This window comes from Geotrypetes seraphini, chromosome 10 (genome assembly GCF_902459505.1).
Source record: "Geotrypetes seraphini chromosome 10, aGeoSer1.1, whole genome shotgun sequence".
Classification (NCBI taxonomy): Eukaryota; Metazoa; Chordata; class Amphibia; order Gymnophiona; family Dermophiidae; genus Geotrypetes; species Geotrypetes seraphini.
In genome coordinates this window covers 140,302,720-140,320,569 of record NC_047093.1, presented here as the reverse complement: position 1 = coordinate 140,320,569, position 17,850 = coordinate 140,302,720, and the positions used below count along the sequence as shown (strand labels likewise).

Below are 17,850 nucleotides of genomic sequence, written 5' to 3'. Positions count from 1 at the left end.
TGATTTTTTTAGGTCAGATTTTATCATGAGCTACAGCCAGAAACATATGCCTGAGATGTGATTTTCACAGTACCGGCACCTCTGGGGCAGTCGGTGATTTTTGGTGGCAAAAAGCCAGCACCACTTTGAGAAATCACACAGCAATGAGAGAGAATCGCCCTGAGTGCTCCTTTGAACAATGATGAGCTCATTTTACTATTCAAGTTTCAAGCTTTATTAGCATTTGATTGATCGCTTATTACAAACTAAGCGATGAACAATTTATTTAAAATAAATAGAATTTACGAAGTACAACAATAAGTTGGGTTCTGATACAAACAGACAAAACAGACTGACATGATCTAGGAGTGATCATTAGTGAGGACATGAAGGTTGCCAATCAAGTGGAGAAGGCTACCTCCAGGGCAAGACAAATGATGGGATGTATCCGCAGAGGTTTTGTCAGCAGGAGACCTGAAGTTATGATGCCGTTGTACAGAGCCATGGTGAGGCCTCACTTGGAGTACTGTGTTCAGTTTTGGAGACCACATTACCGAAAGGATGTGCTGAGGATCGAGTCGGTGCAGCGAGCGGTAACCAGGATGGTCTTGGGGCTCAGGGATCTCACGTATGAAGAAAGACTAAAGAAATTGCGGCTGTACTCACTTGAGGAAAGAAGAGAACGGGGAGATATGATTGAAACGTATAAGTACATCACGGGACGCATCGAGACAGAAGAGGATATCTTCTGGCTCATGGGACCCTCGACCACCAGAGGGCATCCACTGAAAGTCAGGGGAGGGAAGTTTCATAGAGACTCCAGGAAGTACTTCTTCACCGAAAGAGTGGTGGATCATTGGAACAGACTCCCACTCCAGGTGATAGAGGCTAGCAGCGTGACGGAGTTTAAGAGAAAATGGGATACTCATGTGGGATCGTTAAGGGAGTAAACTCAGGGGGGAGGGATACTTGGAATGGGCAGACTTGGTGGGCTATAGCTCTTTTCTGCCGCTTTTTTCTATGTTTCTATGATACATAAGGAAAAAAAAAGAAAACGGGAGGGAATAGTTACAATATTTAATCTTTTACATAATCTAAAAAAGAAAAAGAAGGGGCAGGAAAAAACATGTGGAAAGGGAATGTGAAAATTGGATAAAAAGTAATTTTAAAAATAGAAAATTAAATATAATGCGTTTTTAAACGTTAAAAGCATCTTTAAATAAAAAAGTTTTTAAAATGACCTCGTTGTACTACATTTGCATGGCAGAGTCGGAGACCACTAGAAAGCTCGGAAAAGACCATGGTGAGTCATTTTGATAATCGGCTGTTAAAATACATGCACGCTAAACCGTCTGGAACAGGTTGGGTAGGTCCTGAAGTACTCAGGGTTGGAAATCCCTGGTCTGGAGAGATAAGGAAGTCTGGAACTATCACTAAACCAGTTCAGTACAGCCTAGCGGCACAAATTCAGTGAAACATAGGCAACTTCCCCAAAGCTGGATGTCAATTGGAGAATGACACAGGGACAAATTTGTTCCCATCCTCGCAGGAACTCAATTTCTCCATCCCGTCCCCATGAATTTTGTCACTGTCCCTGTCCTATTCCTGCAAGATCTGCCTTAACCGCACAAGCCTCTAACACTTATGATTTTAAAGTGTTTGAGGCTTGTGCAGATGAGGGCAGAGCTTTCAGGGATGGGACAGGGATAGGAAAAGAACTAGCAGGGACAGGAAAATGAGTTTATGCAGGGATGGGGAAAAATATGTCCGCTAAGAGAGCGAATAGAATGCTAGGTATAATCAAGAAGGGTATTACAACCAGAACGAAAGAAGTTATCCTGCCGTTGTATCGGGCGATGGTGCGCCCGCATCTGGAGTACTGCGTCCAATATTGGTCGCCGTACCTTAAGAAAGATATGGCGTTACTCGAGAGGGTTCAGAGGACAGCGACACGTCTGATAAAAGGGATGGAAAACCTTTCATACGCTGAGAGATTGGAGAAACTGGGTCTCTTTTCCCTGGAGAAGAGGAGACTTAGAGGGGATATGATAGAGACTTACAAGATCATGAAGGGCATAGAGAGAGAGTTGAGAGGAACAGATTCTTCAAACTTTCAAAAAATAAAAGAACAAAAGGGCATTTGGAAAAGTTGAAAGAGGACAGATTCAAAACAAATGCTAGGAAGTTCTTCTTTACCCAACGTGTGGTGGACACCTGGAATGCGCTTCCAGAGGATGTAATAGGGCAGAGTACGGTACTGGGGTTTAAGAAAGGATTGGACAATTTCCTGCTGGAAAAGGGGATAGAAGGGTATAGAGGATTACTGCATAGGTCCTGGACCTGTTGGGCCGTCGCGTGAGCGAGCTGCTAGGCACGATAGACCTCAGGTCTGACCCAGCAGAGGCATTGCTTATGTTCTTAATGCTCTCAATAAACCAAAATCCAACCACAAGAGGGTCAAGTAAAGACAGTTTTGAGGCACAAAAGAGCTGAGATTACAAAGCAGAAAGGGAATAACCAGCAGCAACCAAGGAGGGAAGCGGGACCAGAGAAGCTCACCTGATAGCAGGACTGTATTCTGGCCTTTGGGTGCAGCCATGGCCAGCTGGTCAAAAGTCATGATCAACCCACCATTTTTCAGAATGCGATCACGAGCCCCTGCAGTTACCTTCAGGGCACATACCTATTGGAGACAAGAGACAGAGTTAGTGCCCTGCAACCTTCCCTAAAAGTGTCAGTCAAGCACAGTTCTAGGAAAAGAACAATGTAACCTGCTTTAAGGTACGGCAGTATTCCTGGAGGGAACCCCCGGCTGGTCAGATTTACAGGATATCCACAACGGGTATGCAAATTTATCTCATGCATATTCATGAGATAAATAACAAACTGCTCAAGCCCAAAGGCAAAAAGTAAGTTGGGTTGCTATCTAACCATTGTCACAAATTCTACGCGTCCTTTATAAGCCTCCACATATGATACAAAGTAATCAAAATTTGGGCACTCACAACTTGGACTCTGGAGATGGTACCTTATTAACGCAATCCAACCTGGGAAAATGATTAAACCTTCCTTCAATGGGTTTTCGTTTCTTTTCATATACAGTGGTGCCTCGCATAACGAACGCCTCGCACAGCGAACGCTGCACACAACGAACTTCATGTCATGATTAATACAACGAAGTTGCCCGAGCTTCCACGATCGCTGCCGATGTATTGCATCCTCCTGCGCAGTCACTGCAGGCAGTCGTTAGTCACTTTTTTTTAACATATATTGTTATGGGAAAACGCGTTTCACATAACGAACTTTTCGCATAACAAACTTGCTCCTGGAACGAATTAAGTTCGTTGTGTGAGGCACCACTGTATACAAATGGGACCAAGAAAAAAACAGGACCCCTTACATAAAGATAAAATACCATGCGCCCTGCCCGGCTCTACACTCAGTCCCCCCTCCTTCCCTCCCCGGCTCTACACTCAGTCCCCCCTACTTCCCTCCCCGGCTCTACACTCAGTCCCCCCTCCTTCCCTCCCCGGCTCTACACTCAGTCCCCCCTCCTTCCCTCCCCGGCTCTACACTCAGTCCCCCCTCCTTCCCTCCCCGGCTCTACACTCAGTCCCCCCTCCTTCCCTCCCCGGCTCTACACTCAGTCCCCCCTCCTTCCCTCCCCGGCTCTGCACCCTGTCCGCTCTCCCTTCCCTCTGATGCCTTGCAGGCGTTCACCGGGAGTCCAGCGGTGGGTCAGGACAGGAGCGATTCCTTCTGGCCAACTGTGACAATTTTTACCTCCCTCCCGTTTCCCCCGCATATCCTTCAAATCCCTGATGGTCCAGCGGTGAACCGGAGCGATCTTCCTGCGCTCCAGTCCCATGCAGAGTTGCTAGCTGACTGGCTGCCGCGGGTGCTCGAAAATAAGCCTGGTCAAAAATCTCAGCTTATATTTGAGCGTAAACGGTACTTTGCAATTGTTTAACCATTTAGGGCTCCTTTTACAAAGCCGGGCAAGCGGTTTTATCACACGCCCAGGATTAGCGCACGCTAGCCGGAAATCTACCGCCTGCTCAAAAGGAGGCGGTAGCGGCTAGCGTACGTGGCGATTTAGCATGCGCTATTCTGCGCGTCGAGGCCCTAGCGTGGCTTTGTAAAAGGAGCTCTTAATATGACTTTTGAAAATATATTAAGTCCAATCTTTATAAGGATTGGACAATTTCCTGTTGGAAAAGGGGATAGAGGGGTATAGGTAGAGGATTACTGCACAGGTCCTGGACCTGTTGGGCCGCCGTGTGAGCGGACTGCTGGGCATGATGGACCTTGGGTCTGACCCAGCGGAGGCATTGCTTATGTTCTTATGGGAGAGGAGGAGATAGTGGATGCTGCGGATGGACCATTTGGCCTTTATCTGCCATCATGTTTCTAGGTTTCTATAACCATAAAGCTCTATGACATCATAATGCAGGTGCAAAGAGCCTTAGCCTATAGGAAGAGGAGATGCAAATGTTAAGAGCCTTAGCCAATGCGCTTCCAGAGGGCGTAATAGGGCAGAGTATGGTACTGGGGTTCAAGAAAGGATTGGACAATTTCCTGCTGGAAAAGGGGATAGAGGGGTATAGATAGAGGATTACTGCACAGGTCCTGGACCTGTTGGGCCGCCGCGTGAGCGGACTGCCGGGCACGATGGACCTCAGGTCTGACCCGGCAGAGGCATTGCTTATGTTCTTATGAAACTTCCTTAGCAAACGCCTTATTTTGTCACAAACATGTAACCGCCATTTTTCTAAAGCAGATTTTAATGGTCACTTCCTGGAATCATCCAGTTTTTACAGCATCTTACAGTAATGCCTGTCAACTCCAATATAAATGTATTATTATTACATGGCTGTGCTGGTCTTACAAAGTTCTTTGAAAGACCAACTATTGCAGGAAAGAGGTATCTTTCATTGAGCTATGAGCTAAACTCATAAACTTATTAAAGCTTTTTAATATAGTGACGTAGATTACAGCAAAGAGAATCCCGTTGGATTTTCTTTTTTTTTTTATTCATTTTTCATAACAAATGTATCATAAAAATTCATACAATTGCATTAAGTATACACTTGATATTTCCAAAACTTACTGTAAATACAGCATATCATTATATAGTCCTTACTATAATTATAGACATCATATAATATTTAATAATTCTATCAACTATTATTCAATTATAATCCCTTTCCCTCCCCTTATTTTGATAGCTGCATACAATATAACACATATTATGATAATTTATTTATATTTTGTGATAAAGAGAATAAAACCTACCCACCCACCCCCCCCCTTTATCAAGTATCTTATTATGGGAAAATTATATCAATCATTGCAAAAATCTGTCAATGGTCCCCAAATCTTCTTAAACTTATCAATAGGTACATTAAAACCAAGGGGGCTAAATGCATCAGTGGATTGGTGTTCATTCTTTTAAGTTTTCATTAAATAAAAATAGTTAAGGGAGACTCCGATAAGCATGCGCTTTGGTTAAAATGACATCATTTCAGGGTAGGATTAAAAGCGCATGGGTGGCGTTTGTTCGACATCAGCGCCATTTTCAGCCTTAAAAACGAGTGAAGGCAATACAGTGAGTACCTGTGGGCTTAGTTATTGTTTGAGATATAGATTAAAAGCATATATTTTTATATATAATGTTTTGTTTACAGTTCAAATTATCCCCTGAAGAAGCCCATAAATGGGTGAAACGGGGCCCGTAGGGTTGTACGCTGTAACAAACAAGAAAGGAGCACCAGCAGCACCAAAGTACAATCATAACCACAAGTTAAGTGCTGGTGTTTTGCTCCTAAATTGCTTTGTAGCGTTTAATATTTAGTTGAACACCTTTGATATTTGGCACGTCACTATATATATATATATTTTTTTATTCTTTATTCCTTTTTAATCATTCAACAAGTGTACAAGAAAAATCATACATAGGCTCAAAAACAACACTTGATAAATCCATCAAGACAATAACAATTGTATCTAATATAATAAAACGCTAGGCCGCGCATGCGCACTTCCTATGTGTGCGCCGGTTTTCCGTGAGCTGTAGTGACACATAGGAAGTGCGCATGCGCGGCTTACGGTCTGTCCTGTTGAAAGACGCAGCGGTGGCTATTCGCACGATCCCCGCCTGTGTTCCCTCCCTTCCTGTAAGTTGGACGTCCCCACCGCCGTCGTTCCCTTGCGCACCATTACAGTAACTTTGCCGTCGCCGCCTCTCCGCTCTCTCTCTTCCTCCCCTCCCCCCCCCCGAGATGGATGTCGACCGCGGCGGCCCGAGTCGGATGTCGGCCGCGGCGGCACAAGAATGCAGGGTGGAAGAGGCGCTTGCGCTGGGTAGAAAAGGTGCTCGCGCCGGCGCAAACAGGTGGCTGAGGCCCGCAGCCAGTCTGGGAGAAGAAGATGTGCATGATGAGCTCGCTGGCCAGAGATGAGGCACCCACTGTCCCCGCAGGAAAGGTTCCTCGGCCAAGAACACAGCAGCCCGGCCCGCCAACAGACCACCACGTGCCTGCATCAAAATCTTCAGCAAGACTGCTGGAAGGGGGCGGAGCTCCTCTTTTGAGTCTGCCCTGGCAGGGAGAAGAGGTATTACTAGACAGGGGGGATCAGGTAAGGGGTGCTGCTGGACAGGGGGGGAGGTAATTCTAGCACCCGTTAATGTAACGGGCTAAAAAACTAGTATATATATAAACCCATAACCCACCCTCCCTCCCAGCACTATTCTTCTTAATTCATTTTACCCTCTCTTCAAGTGTACAAACCCTCCCCCCACCCTTCCTTAAATGATGTATCTTCAAAAGAAAAATGGTGTTTATTCATTACAAAACAATGTTAATGGCTCCCATATTTTAATAAACCTTTTATAATTTCCATTTTGTACCGCTATGGAACGTTCCATTTTATATAAATGACATAGCGAATTCCACCAAAAATTAAAGTTTTTTTTTTTTTTTTTAAATATATGTTTATTAGCAGTGAAAGATACACCACCCAACAGGGCGCAACAACAATCTTTCCATTTGTTAGTAATATGTTGAATGGCAACTCCTGTCATAATCAATAAAAGTTTGTTATTGCTTGCCGATATCCGACTCTTTTTCCTCATAGACATGCCAAATATCACAGTATCATAAGTTAATGCTACAGGATTTTCTAATAAAGAATTTATTTGATCCCAGATCGAATTCCAAAAGGCCAAGATATAGGGACAAAAAAATAAAAGATGATCCAAAGTCCCTATATCAAGATTACAATGCCAGCATCTATTAGATAATGAACTATTCAACTTTTGTAATCTAACTGGGGTCCAAAATGCTCTATGCAAAAGAAAAAACCAAGTTTGCCTCATAGATGCTGACACTATATTAAAAAGCTTTAATAAGTTTATGAGTTTAGCTCATAGCTCAATGAAAGATACCTCTTTCCTGCAATAGTTGGTCTTTAAAAGAACTTTGTAAGACCAGCGCAGGCATCTGAGAGCTATAGCACAGTTACTTACCGTAACAGGTGTTATCCAGGGACAGCAGGCATATATTCTCACATGTGGGTGACGTCAACTCCATTCGAGTACACCTCAGTGCGATTGCGGCCTTTCATCAGCCCCTGGAAGGGAAAGCCCTCTCGCTCCATCCCTTAGTCTCTCGCTTCATGAAGGGTCTTCTGAATGTCCACCCTCCTCTCAAACCCCCTCCGGTGGTTTGGGACCTCAACGTGGTTCTGGCTCAACTAATGAAACCTCCATTTGAGCCCCTAGACAAATGCCATCCAAAATTCCTCACTTGGAAGGTAATTTTCCTGCTTGCGATCACTTCCGCTCGGCGGGTTAGTGAGTTACAGGCTCTGGTAGCGGACCCACCCTTCACGGTATTCCATCACGACAAGGTGGTACTCCACACCCATCCAAAGTTCTTGCCTAAAGTAGTGTCTGATTTTCACCTCAATCAGTCCATTGTCTTACCTGTGTTTTTTCCCAAGCCCCACTCTCACCCCGGAGAGGTGGCGCTCCATACTCTTGACTGTAAGAGAGCGTTGGCCTTCTACCTCCAACGCACTCAGCCACACCGGAAAGTCCCACAATTGTTTTTGTCCTTCGACCCAAACCGGTTAGGTCACCCAGTCTCCAAGCACACCTTGTCCAACTGGTTGGCCGATTGCATCTCCTTCTGCTACGCTCAGGCTGGTCTCACACTGCATGGTCGAGTAACGGGACACAAGGTCCGAGCGATGGCAGCCTCCGTAGCGTTCCTCAGGTCCACACTTATTGAGGAAATCTGCAAGGCTGCCACGTGGTCTTCGGTTCATACTTTCACCTCCCACTACTGTCTGGACTCACTGTCCAGGAGCGATGGCCAGTTCGGCCAATCGGTTTTGCGAAATCTATTCGCTTAAATTGCCAACTTCCCTCCATCCCTTTTCAGTTAGCTTGGAGGTCACCCACATGTGAGAATATCATGCCTGCTTGTCCTGGGATAAAGCACAGTTACTTACCGTAACAGGTGTTATCCAGGGACAGCAGGCATATATTCTCACAACCCGCCCACCTCCCCGAGGTTGGCTTCTTTGCTAGTTAAGTGAACTGGAGACCACGAGGGGATGCGCCCCCTAGTGGAGCAGGAAGGCACGCATGCGTGGAGCAGCAGAGCAAACTTAAATCTTCAATCAAGTTTGCTTGAAAATGCTCCCGCATCGGGGCTCCATAGATGACATCACCCACATGTGAGAATATCATGCCTGCTTGTCCTGGGATAAAGAGCTTATACAATATAGCAAGTCCTGTTTCGAGTTTGTTTTACAATAGAGAGGACTTTATCCATTGTAGTTTATTAAGTGTGGTTTATTATTAAATGGAAAAATGGTGGGGTCCTGATTTTTCTGGACACCGTGGTTTAATGCTCCAACTCTTACAAAGCCTGGGCTCTTACAAAATCCTTCCATACCGGGACCCAAAAATGTAAAACCCACATCACTGACAGGATTCAACATAGGTTTAACATATCTCCCCTTATGTAAGGGAGGGGAGCCTTTCAATTACGAGATGAGGAAGGGGACTGTCCTTCCTCTCCATTACCTTCAGTTTGGGGACATCGAAAATCCTTACATCATCTGTGACACATCCCACCACCACAGCCGTCTTGTTGTCCCGGCCTGGGAGCTTCATCTTGCGGATCTGGGAGGGGGAGGCCACCAAAAGCAAAAAAGAATGAGAATGAAAAGCCCAGCAGGAGGCTTTTGAAAGCGAGTGTTATTCTTTACATTTAAGCACCATTTACCCAACATAAGAGGCATATGTTTTAATAAGAAACTAAACTCGATTCAATCAATGATCAGGCAATGTAAAGAACTTCTTGATGTCATAAAAGGCCTTGCATCTATTCCACTCACACTTTTTAATATGTACCTAAGGACCATCATTCTTGAAGCAGCTTGCAACTGTTTGTAGGTCTATGTCTAATCAAGGATTCTTTTTTTAAATAAAAATGTGCACAAAAATTCAACAGTGATCATTACTACAAATGCTGAATATCACCAACATGACAACATGGTTTTTCACTTATAGTGAAGTGGTGCACAATGTTTTGGACCAGAAAAGTTCTCTGCTGCACATCTGAGCTTAATGAACCGAGAAAGGGGGAAAGAGACTGTATGCAACTTCCCATTGGGCAAGGATTGGACTTCCCAGATCCCAGTCACCAAGCCTTGCTGTCCTAATTGAGGATTTTTATTTTTTAAGTGAATGAGGTAGGGGGCAAGGATTATTGCTGAGGCTCCTCTAAAAAATGTGGGGAGGTGGAGGAATTGGGGGGAGGGACCCTGCTCGAGACCCGCCGGGTTTGACACCCCTGAGGTCGGACAGACCCCCAAACAGGGCCCACCCAAGCTCTGTCCGGCCAAAAACAGGGACTAGAAAAAAAACAAACAAATTCCAACAGCCCTACCAAGGGAGATGGGTACAGCTCACTCAACACCTGCTGGAGACTGAAAGAAGACTTATGTAAATAGAGAAGGGAGTATATTATATACTGTCCCACAGTTTTGTTTTCAGTCTCCACCTGCTGGTCATGATTGGATATATACCCATTCGTAAAGATTAACCTCTACTGATCTGGAGAGTGCTAAAGTTAATATAAATCTGTCATGATGGTGAGAATGAATAAACCCAAGCATCTGGACCTGTTTCAAGATATGCTAAAGAATATTATTTTTTTCAGTAGTGATCACTGGTGAATTTGTATGTACACGTTGTTCTAAAAAAAAAAACTGATTTGACTAGATGGACTGGTGATTAAAATGATTGATATGAACAGGTGAATGCTGACTTCAAGCATGATGGTCTTTACGTTCTAAACAATTGTGGTGCATATACTAAAAAGGGTAAGTTGGGAAAATCAACTGCTTATTCCTAGGATAAGTAGCATGAAATCTGTTTGACTACTTGGGATTTGGGTTGGCCGCTGTTGGAAACAGGATACTGGGCTTGATGGACCTTCAGTCTGTCCCAGTACGGCAGCTCTTATGTGAGCCAAGTCTACGACAATCAAGCCATTGTGACATCACTGATGAGGTTGGCTCTCACTAGTGGAATGAGGCATTATGATGTTACAATACCAATTCTGGTTATGAGGCTGAAACTTTTCACGCTATTTGTTTATTCAATTTTCTATGCCGTTTTCCCAAGGGAGCTCAGAATGGTTTATGCAAATTTATTCAGGTACTCAAGAATTTTTCCATGTCTGTCCCAGTGGGTTGACAATCTATCTAATCTACCTGGGGCAATGGGGGAATTAAGTGACTTGCCCAGTGTCACAAGAAGCAGCGTGAGTTTGAACCCACAACCTCAGGATGCTGAGGTTGTAAGTATTAACCTCTGTGCCATACTCTCACCCTTTGTCTCTGCTGATGTAAAAACAAGTCTCCCTCAACCATTCCCAGGGTCTCTTAGCTGTTTTGGCGTCAAGCATAGGGCGCGCCTGGATAAAAAAATCTCATTAGAATCTTGTTTCCTGTACTTACCAGGCGGGACAAGGAGAGAGGCGGTCTATTGGTACGGCTCATGAAGAGACGTCGCAGTACCACCTTGTTGAAATTGGAGGTGGTGCGCCGGGCCAGGAACCTATAGAGCTGCCGAAATACAACATAAACCGTGATCATAAACTCACAAACGTGAATGTCTGAGCTCTAGCCCTGCCCAAGAACTAGGAGAAGCCCTGGTCTGGGGTGTTCTGACATACCTTAACCAGGAGCCTGAGATAGATATCCTGACTCTTGGGTTCCTTCCGTCGCACTTTACGGTCCTTGTTGTGGCGGATATCTACTCCCTGTGTAGTAATGAGAGAAAATGCAGAAATTGTGTCAAGGAGCTCTCAAAAAGGCAGTATGCAGTGACTCGTGCTCATCTTTCACACTCAGGACTAGGCCACAGAACCAACTAATATCACCATATCCTGTGCTTCAAGCCCCTTCCCACAAACCTATCATTTCCACTGCAAAAGGGACATCAGATCCAAATGGATGATCTCACATAATGTAGTAGGCCTCTGTCATCCTGCTAGGAAAATACCACCAAAACGTACTCAGCACCTTCCCATGAAACTAACACCCCTCTCCTTCCTACATGCTACCATGTATAAACCAATCTTGCTCCCCCCTCCCCCTAAATCTGTAGGCAGTTTTTAGAGCGGTGTTTCTTCTCCCCACTTTCCTCCCCAATAGTTCCAATCACCCCCCACTAAGTGCAATCATCCCTGGTATAATGGGCTTTTAATGGGATCGTTCAGAGGACTCTTAAGGGTATCGTAGGTTCTTTTAGGCTAGTCTCGAGATATTCATATCACTCCAATCTTGAAAACTCTTCACTGGCTTCCAATTCAGCAAAGAATTATTTTCAAAATTCTTCTGTTAGTTTTCAAGGTTCAGAACAATCTGGTTTCTCCTTTGACTACTTTAATTTTGTGAATTTATCAACTTGCAAAATCCTTGGACATTCTGTCTTTCAAAGGTTGTTTGATTAGAATATCTAATGTCCATGTTTAAAATCTATGGACCTCAGTTGTGAAATGGACTGCCCTTGGCTTTGAGATTCATTACATCTTTGGGCTTGTTTAAGCAAGAACTGAAAACAGTGCTGTTTCAAGAGGCATATAACACCCGACGTATCTAAATGAAGGTTCCGCAGACCGATATGCACTTTTTGACAATACCATGGGAGCTGTTGAACTGATCAATATTTTTTTTGTTTGGAGTTTTTTATTGCTTGCTTTGTTTATATTTTACTATGAATATTTTATATATAAGATGCCAAAACAATTTGGATTGTACAGGTTATAAGTAATTTAAATAAAGAATATAAACCCTATATCTAACAAGATCAGAGATAAAAGACATCTATCATCCTCAAACCCACTAAACCATAATTTCTAGATATCTTATTCTGGCCAGGATTATGTATAGGACGCCGGTTCGGGCGTCCTACATAGAATCGGGCCTACACCCACCCAAAGTTGACCAGATTCTGTAACCGACGTCCATGTTGCAGATGCCGGTTATATAATCGAGTTTAACATGCCCAACCCCCCTCCCCAGACTCCCCAACGCCCACCCTAAGATCGCCGCAATGGAGGGTGCCCAACCCCTCCTGCCGGACCCTACCCCCAACAAACCCCATCACCCCGGAACCCCCCTTAGTCTTACTTTCCAAGTTGGATTGGACAGCTCCTCGCACGTCCGGCCAGCAGGCCCGCCCCTCCCCTGCCCAACACACAGGATCCTAGGGCCTGATTGGCCCAAGCGCCTAAGGCCCCTCCTATAGCGTGAGGGGCCTTAGGCACCTGGACCAATCAGGTCCTAGGATCCCATGTGTTGGGCAGGGGAGGATTGGGCCCGCCTCATTTGGATGGAGGTGGGCCTGCTGGCCAGACGTGCAAGGAGCTGTCCGGTCCAACTTGGAAAGTAAGACTAAGGGGGGGGGGTGTTCTGGAGTGGGGGGGGGGGGTCTGGCAGGAGGGGTTGGGCACCCTCCTGCCGGCGATCAAAGGGGGAGCCATTGGGGGGGCCGGCAGGAGGGGTTGGGTACCCTCCTGCCGCGATTGTCGGGAGGGCCGTTGGGGGGGGGTCAGCAGGAGGGGTTGTGTACCCTCCTGCTGCGATTGTTGGGAGGGCCATGGGGGGGGGTCGGCAGGAGGGGTTGGGCACCCTCCTGCCACGATCGCTGGGGGGAGGGGAGACTTGCGGCCGTAGCCTCTATACTACTCATGGCAGGGAGATCCTTGCCGCGATTAGGTACAGCGGCCACGTCTACGTACCATGTAGGCCAGCATTTTGCTAGACTACATTGTAAGCGTCTCCCGTTCTGCTAGGGAGACGTGTAGGGCCGCCTAGATTTGCTTAAGGCTACTGCCTAGCCTTAAGCAAGCTTCTCTAGGCTCCCTGGAGGTGCCTTCAATATAGGATGCCTACAGCTGCCTACAATCCGGAGCACGAATCAGGGCCTGTGGGTATAAATAAAACCAGAATACTAAACATTAATTGTAAGATAACCAGAACTAAATCTTATGATCCCAAAAAACATGTTTCAAACCAACCTGAAACTCTCATACAAGTAACTGTGATTATAAACTATTCATCTCCCAAATAGTACTGTAGAACAATCATAGTTTAGAACTGTACATGAAAAAAATCATTTTAGATTAATAATCCAAACACACAACTAACGCTATTTTCAATTTATAAAAATGCATATTTAATGTCTCAGCTGTAAAAATAAGAAGGCCACACCTCCCATATGGAATTTTGAAAAATAAATTGTTTCTAATAGTGGCAATGAAAGTCTCCCCCAATATTTGAATCAAAGAATAACAAGGGGACAAATCTATCCCCATCCCCACAGCGGAGGCATTGCTTATGTTCTTAACTCAATTTCCCCATTCCGTTCCATTCGTGTAAGCTCAGCCTTAACTGCACAAATCTCGAACACTTATGATTTTAAAGTGTTTGAGGCTTGTGCAGATGAGGACAGAGCTTGCAGGGATGGGCAGGGGCAGGAAAAGAACTTGCGGGAACGGGAAAATGAGTTCCCTCAGGGACGGGAAACAATTTGGTCCAGTGTCATTCTCTAATTTGAATACAAAGTATGCCTTTTCTCTGTTTGTGTATAATCTATTGACATGACGGTTTTTCCAAGGAAAGAAAACATTGTCTCCCTTGCCACCCTCCCTTCCAAAATTGTTTATGGTTTACTAACCTTGCTATACCACTCTTCTTGAGACGCGTAACAGTCTAGAAGCTATGCAACATCTAATTTGAAGAAAGGACAAAGGGCACGATTCTAGTAACAGTGCCGGTCACCATTAAGAGAACTGCGGCTTATGTCTAACATAGGCGCCAGTAATGTAGGCAAGGGTTTTGCAGGCCTACGTTTGATAAGAATCACATCTCCAGAGGCTCATAGCAGTGCCTAAGGTCATTCCTGGCATAAACCCCGCCTACTTTGACCTTAAGCGCTGTTAGCTGCCTCTCTAGATGTGATTACGGCATCCTTTTTTGTAGGCGCGTATAGGCGCCTACATTTTCTTTTAGAATGAATTTGTAATTGGTTTTAAACAACACAGTCAATTACCACACCGATTAACACCAATTAAAACAATTAAAGTTAGGTGGCATTAGGGCACTAACCAAGGACTAACTTATGGCGCTGTTACTAGAATCGGGCCCACACTGTATTATAGCCTTGGGAGGGCCTGAATTCCATTCAGTTGTAATGAATTCAGCTGCTAGGTTGATTACAAATACACCTAGAATGGCACACACTTCACCTTCCTCGAAACAAATTCACTGGCTCCCAATAAGACAGAGTACAGCGCAAAGTCCTTACGACAGTCCACCCACCAGGTTTTATATAGGTCAGATCCAGCATGCATTGTGGGAGATCTATAAACCAGGAAGCTTGACATGCATCAGGAAATACCTGAATAGATGAACCAAAAAATTGCTCATTTATGTGTTTGAAATAAGTCCAAAGAACCAAATCTCTATCATTGTACCTTTCTTACAATATATGCCATACCATGTCTACCATGCTACAAATTTGCATGCTCTATCAACACTACACCAGTGTCTCGCAAACTTTCTGGCCAGCGGCACACTAAATCTTTTGCCCTGGCCGGAAGGCACCCGGAAGTGCGCAGACATCATTGCATCAAAGTCCACTCATGCATGGAGGCCCATCTGGCCATGACCCGCCGGTGGAGGAATCCGTGAGGTGTGGGGGAGAGGAGGAGAGATACCGGCAAGGAATCATCTGCGCCGGCTGACTTCCTATAGGACGCGCTTCTCACGGCGAGAAGTACGTCCTGTAGGGAGTCAGCCGGTGTGGATGACTCTCCTCCTCGCCAGTGTGTCATGTCACACCAGAAATCTCAGAAGGCACAGAGTTTGCGATACCCTGCACTACACAATATCTGCTATGTCCACTGCGCTAGGTTTTACAATGTTAAGAATAATACTGTCATGTGATACTAGATTAGCCACATTTGTATACTGTTTTGCCATGCTATGTTTTGCCATGTTACGTTTGTATATATAGTACTATGTTTACTATATATATCTCTGCCATGCTTAGCTGCCATCCTATGTTTGTCGTGCAATGCTCATCAAGCTGTCTCGCACTGTTGTCATGTTATATTTTACCAGGCTTTATTATGTATTTAAACTTGTAACCCGTTCTAAGTTCTCCTGGGAGGACAGGTTATAAAACCAAATAAATATTTATTTAAAATTTTTCTATACCGCTTAAGAACTAATCAATTCATGAGTTAAAACATAACAATTATGACAAACTAAAATCAAAAGGGGAGAACTATATTTTCTTTTCCATAGAACTTTTAAGTCATAAGAATTAGATAATGATAGGGGACAAATTTTCCCCGTTCACGCAGGAACTCATTTTCCCATCCCCGCGAGTTCTTTTCCTGTCCCTGCCCCATTCCTGCAAGCTCTGCCCTCATCTGCACAAGCCTCAAACACTTTAACATCATAAGTGTTCAAGGCTTGTGCGGTTAAGGCTGAGCTTACAGGAATGGGGGCAGGGACAACGACAAAACATGTGGGGATGGGGGAAATTGAGTTCCTGCGAGATCTGGGAAAAAAAAATCTGCCTCCCCCCCCCCCCGCGTCATTCTCTAATAAGAATGCGGTGACAAACAATTGGGTTTTTAGCGGTTTCTTGAATCGAAACCGATCGATACATTGCCGCAGTGACCCACCAAAGCATTCCACGTCTTAGAACACCAGCCTATGCAGAATGCCATTGCTTTGGTGTGCTCAGAGACATGAAGGCTGAAAACTTGGCCTCACCTACCAATCATTGCAGTGTTCATAAAGGATTTTTAATTTAAAGTACCTTTTAATATGCTAGCTAAAAAGCTATGCTGAAAATATAAATGCTTCCATGAATTTTATAGTTATGAAAAAAGACTTAACTTTGAATAGTGACTAGTCACTATTGAATAGTGAACCAGTCACTATTCAAAGTTAAGTCTTTTTTCATAACTATAAAATTCATGGAAGCATTTATATTTTCAGCATAGCTTTTTAGCTAGCATATTAAAAGGTACTTTAAATTAAAAATCCTTTTTGAACACTGCAATGATTGGTAGGTGAGGCCAAGTTTTCAGCCTTCATGTCTCTGAGCAGAGTTTTAAATAAAAAATAAGTTTCTTAAGTGTATTGATGAACTAGCAGTGACTTTATTTTTGTTCTATTGACCTCTTCAGTCACTTGACAGTAATTTTGATTTGAATGAGTTACCCCTGCATATCTTTATTGCTTTGGTGTGGGCACAGCAAAGATCCGCCTGGTCTATAGTTTGCAGAGCTATAATAATAAATAAATAATACCCCCCCCCCAATAGGCGTTCAACGTGATTTCTAAATTAAAAAGAGGTTGGCTCATGTGACTGAAAAAAGAAAGGTATGCTCCAATCTTAGCCCTTCCTCTCCTTGCTGGGGAAGAATGACCAGGAAGCAGGACACTAATAACTCCCCCCCCACACACACACACACCTGAAGCCCAGCATTTGCCAGTTCACCCATTAGAGGCCATTGCCGCCTTAATATTAAAATTAGAGCAGTGCATAACCTCTATGTATTTATTGCGGGAGGGGGTTGGGGTAGGATGCGGTTACGCTCAGCCCTAGGAACTCCGACCCTCCCCCGGTTTCACCTTCCGTACAGCGCCGCCGGGGTAGGAGGGGGTCCCGAGGCGCCTCCCAAGGCCTCAGTGCATGCGCCCGGGGGCGGCAGCGCGACGATGGCGGAGGATTAACAACAGGCCTTTCCTTACCATGATGGCAGCAGCCCTCCAGCTCCTCCTGCGGGAAAGAAAAAGGAAGCGGGTCAGCCGCGCGCGGGCTGACGGGATTGGAAAGGGGGAGGAGGACGTCAACGGGCGCCGGAAGCGAGGCGCAGCCTCTCTAGCCTCCTCAGCTCTATGGTCCTGGCTAGAAAGGGCGAGAGGAGGACCGAAGACCATAGAGTTCGAGAGTTAGATAGAGCCCTATAAGTAACGCAAGGTTCTCGGAGGAGCAGAGTTCGTTTCTGTTTTTGCTTTCCTTTCTCTTTATTTATTTATTTCCCAAGTCCTAGTTCTAAAACTTACATCCCCCAAAGCAATGTGGGATTTGTAGTCCATGGTGCTGAGATCAGTACCACAGCAGGATGGGATTGTCAGACATCCAGGGTTGGCTTCAACTTCAACGCTCCCTCCTGCCATCAAATAAGGTGTAAGTTCTATACTTCCCAATATATGTCTAAAAATAGATGTTAAAGGCGGAATTATTCTCTAAAGCAT

The 17,850-nt window shown here is 44.9% G+C and overlaps 1 protein-coding gene across 1 annotated transcript in view; it reads right to left on the bottom strand.

Annotated features, from left to right (window-relative positions):
- Positions 1-17,495, bottom strand: part of RPL18 (ribosomal protein L18) — a 30,941-nt gene extending 13,446 nt beyond the window's left edge. The window contains exons 1-5 of the mRNA XM_033961813.1: positions 17,344-17,495; positions 11,238-11,324; positions 11,020-11,127; positions 9,077-9,175; positions 2,539-2,662 (exon numbers count right to left, since the gene is read on the bottom strand). Of these exons, the coding sequence (XP_033817704.1) occupies positions 2,539-2,662; positions 9,077-9,175; positions 11,020-11,127; positions 11,238-11,324; positions 17,344-17,346 (421 nt within the window). The 5' untranslated portion in view covers positions 17,347-17,495. The remainder of the gene's footprint in view (positions 1-2,538; positions 2,663-9,076; positions 9,176-11,019; positions 11,128-11,237; positions 11,325-17,343) is intronic.
- Between the last annotated feature and the right edge of the window lie 355 nt (positions 17,496-17,850).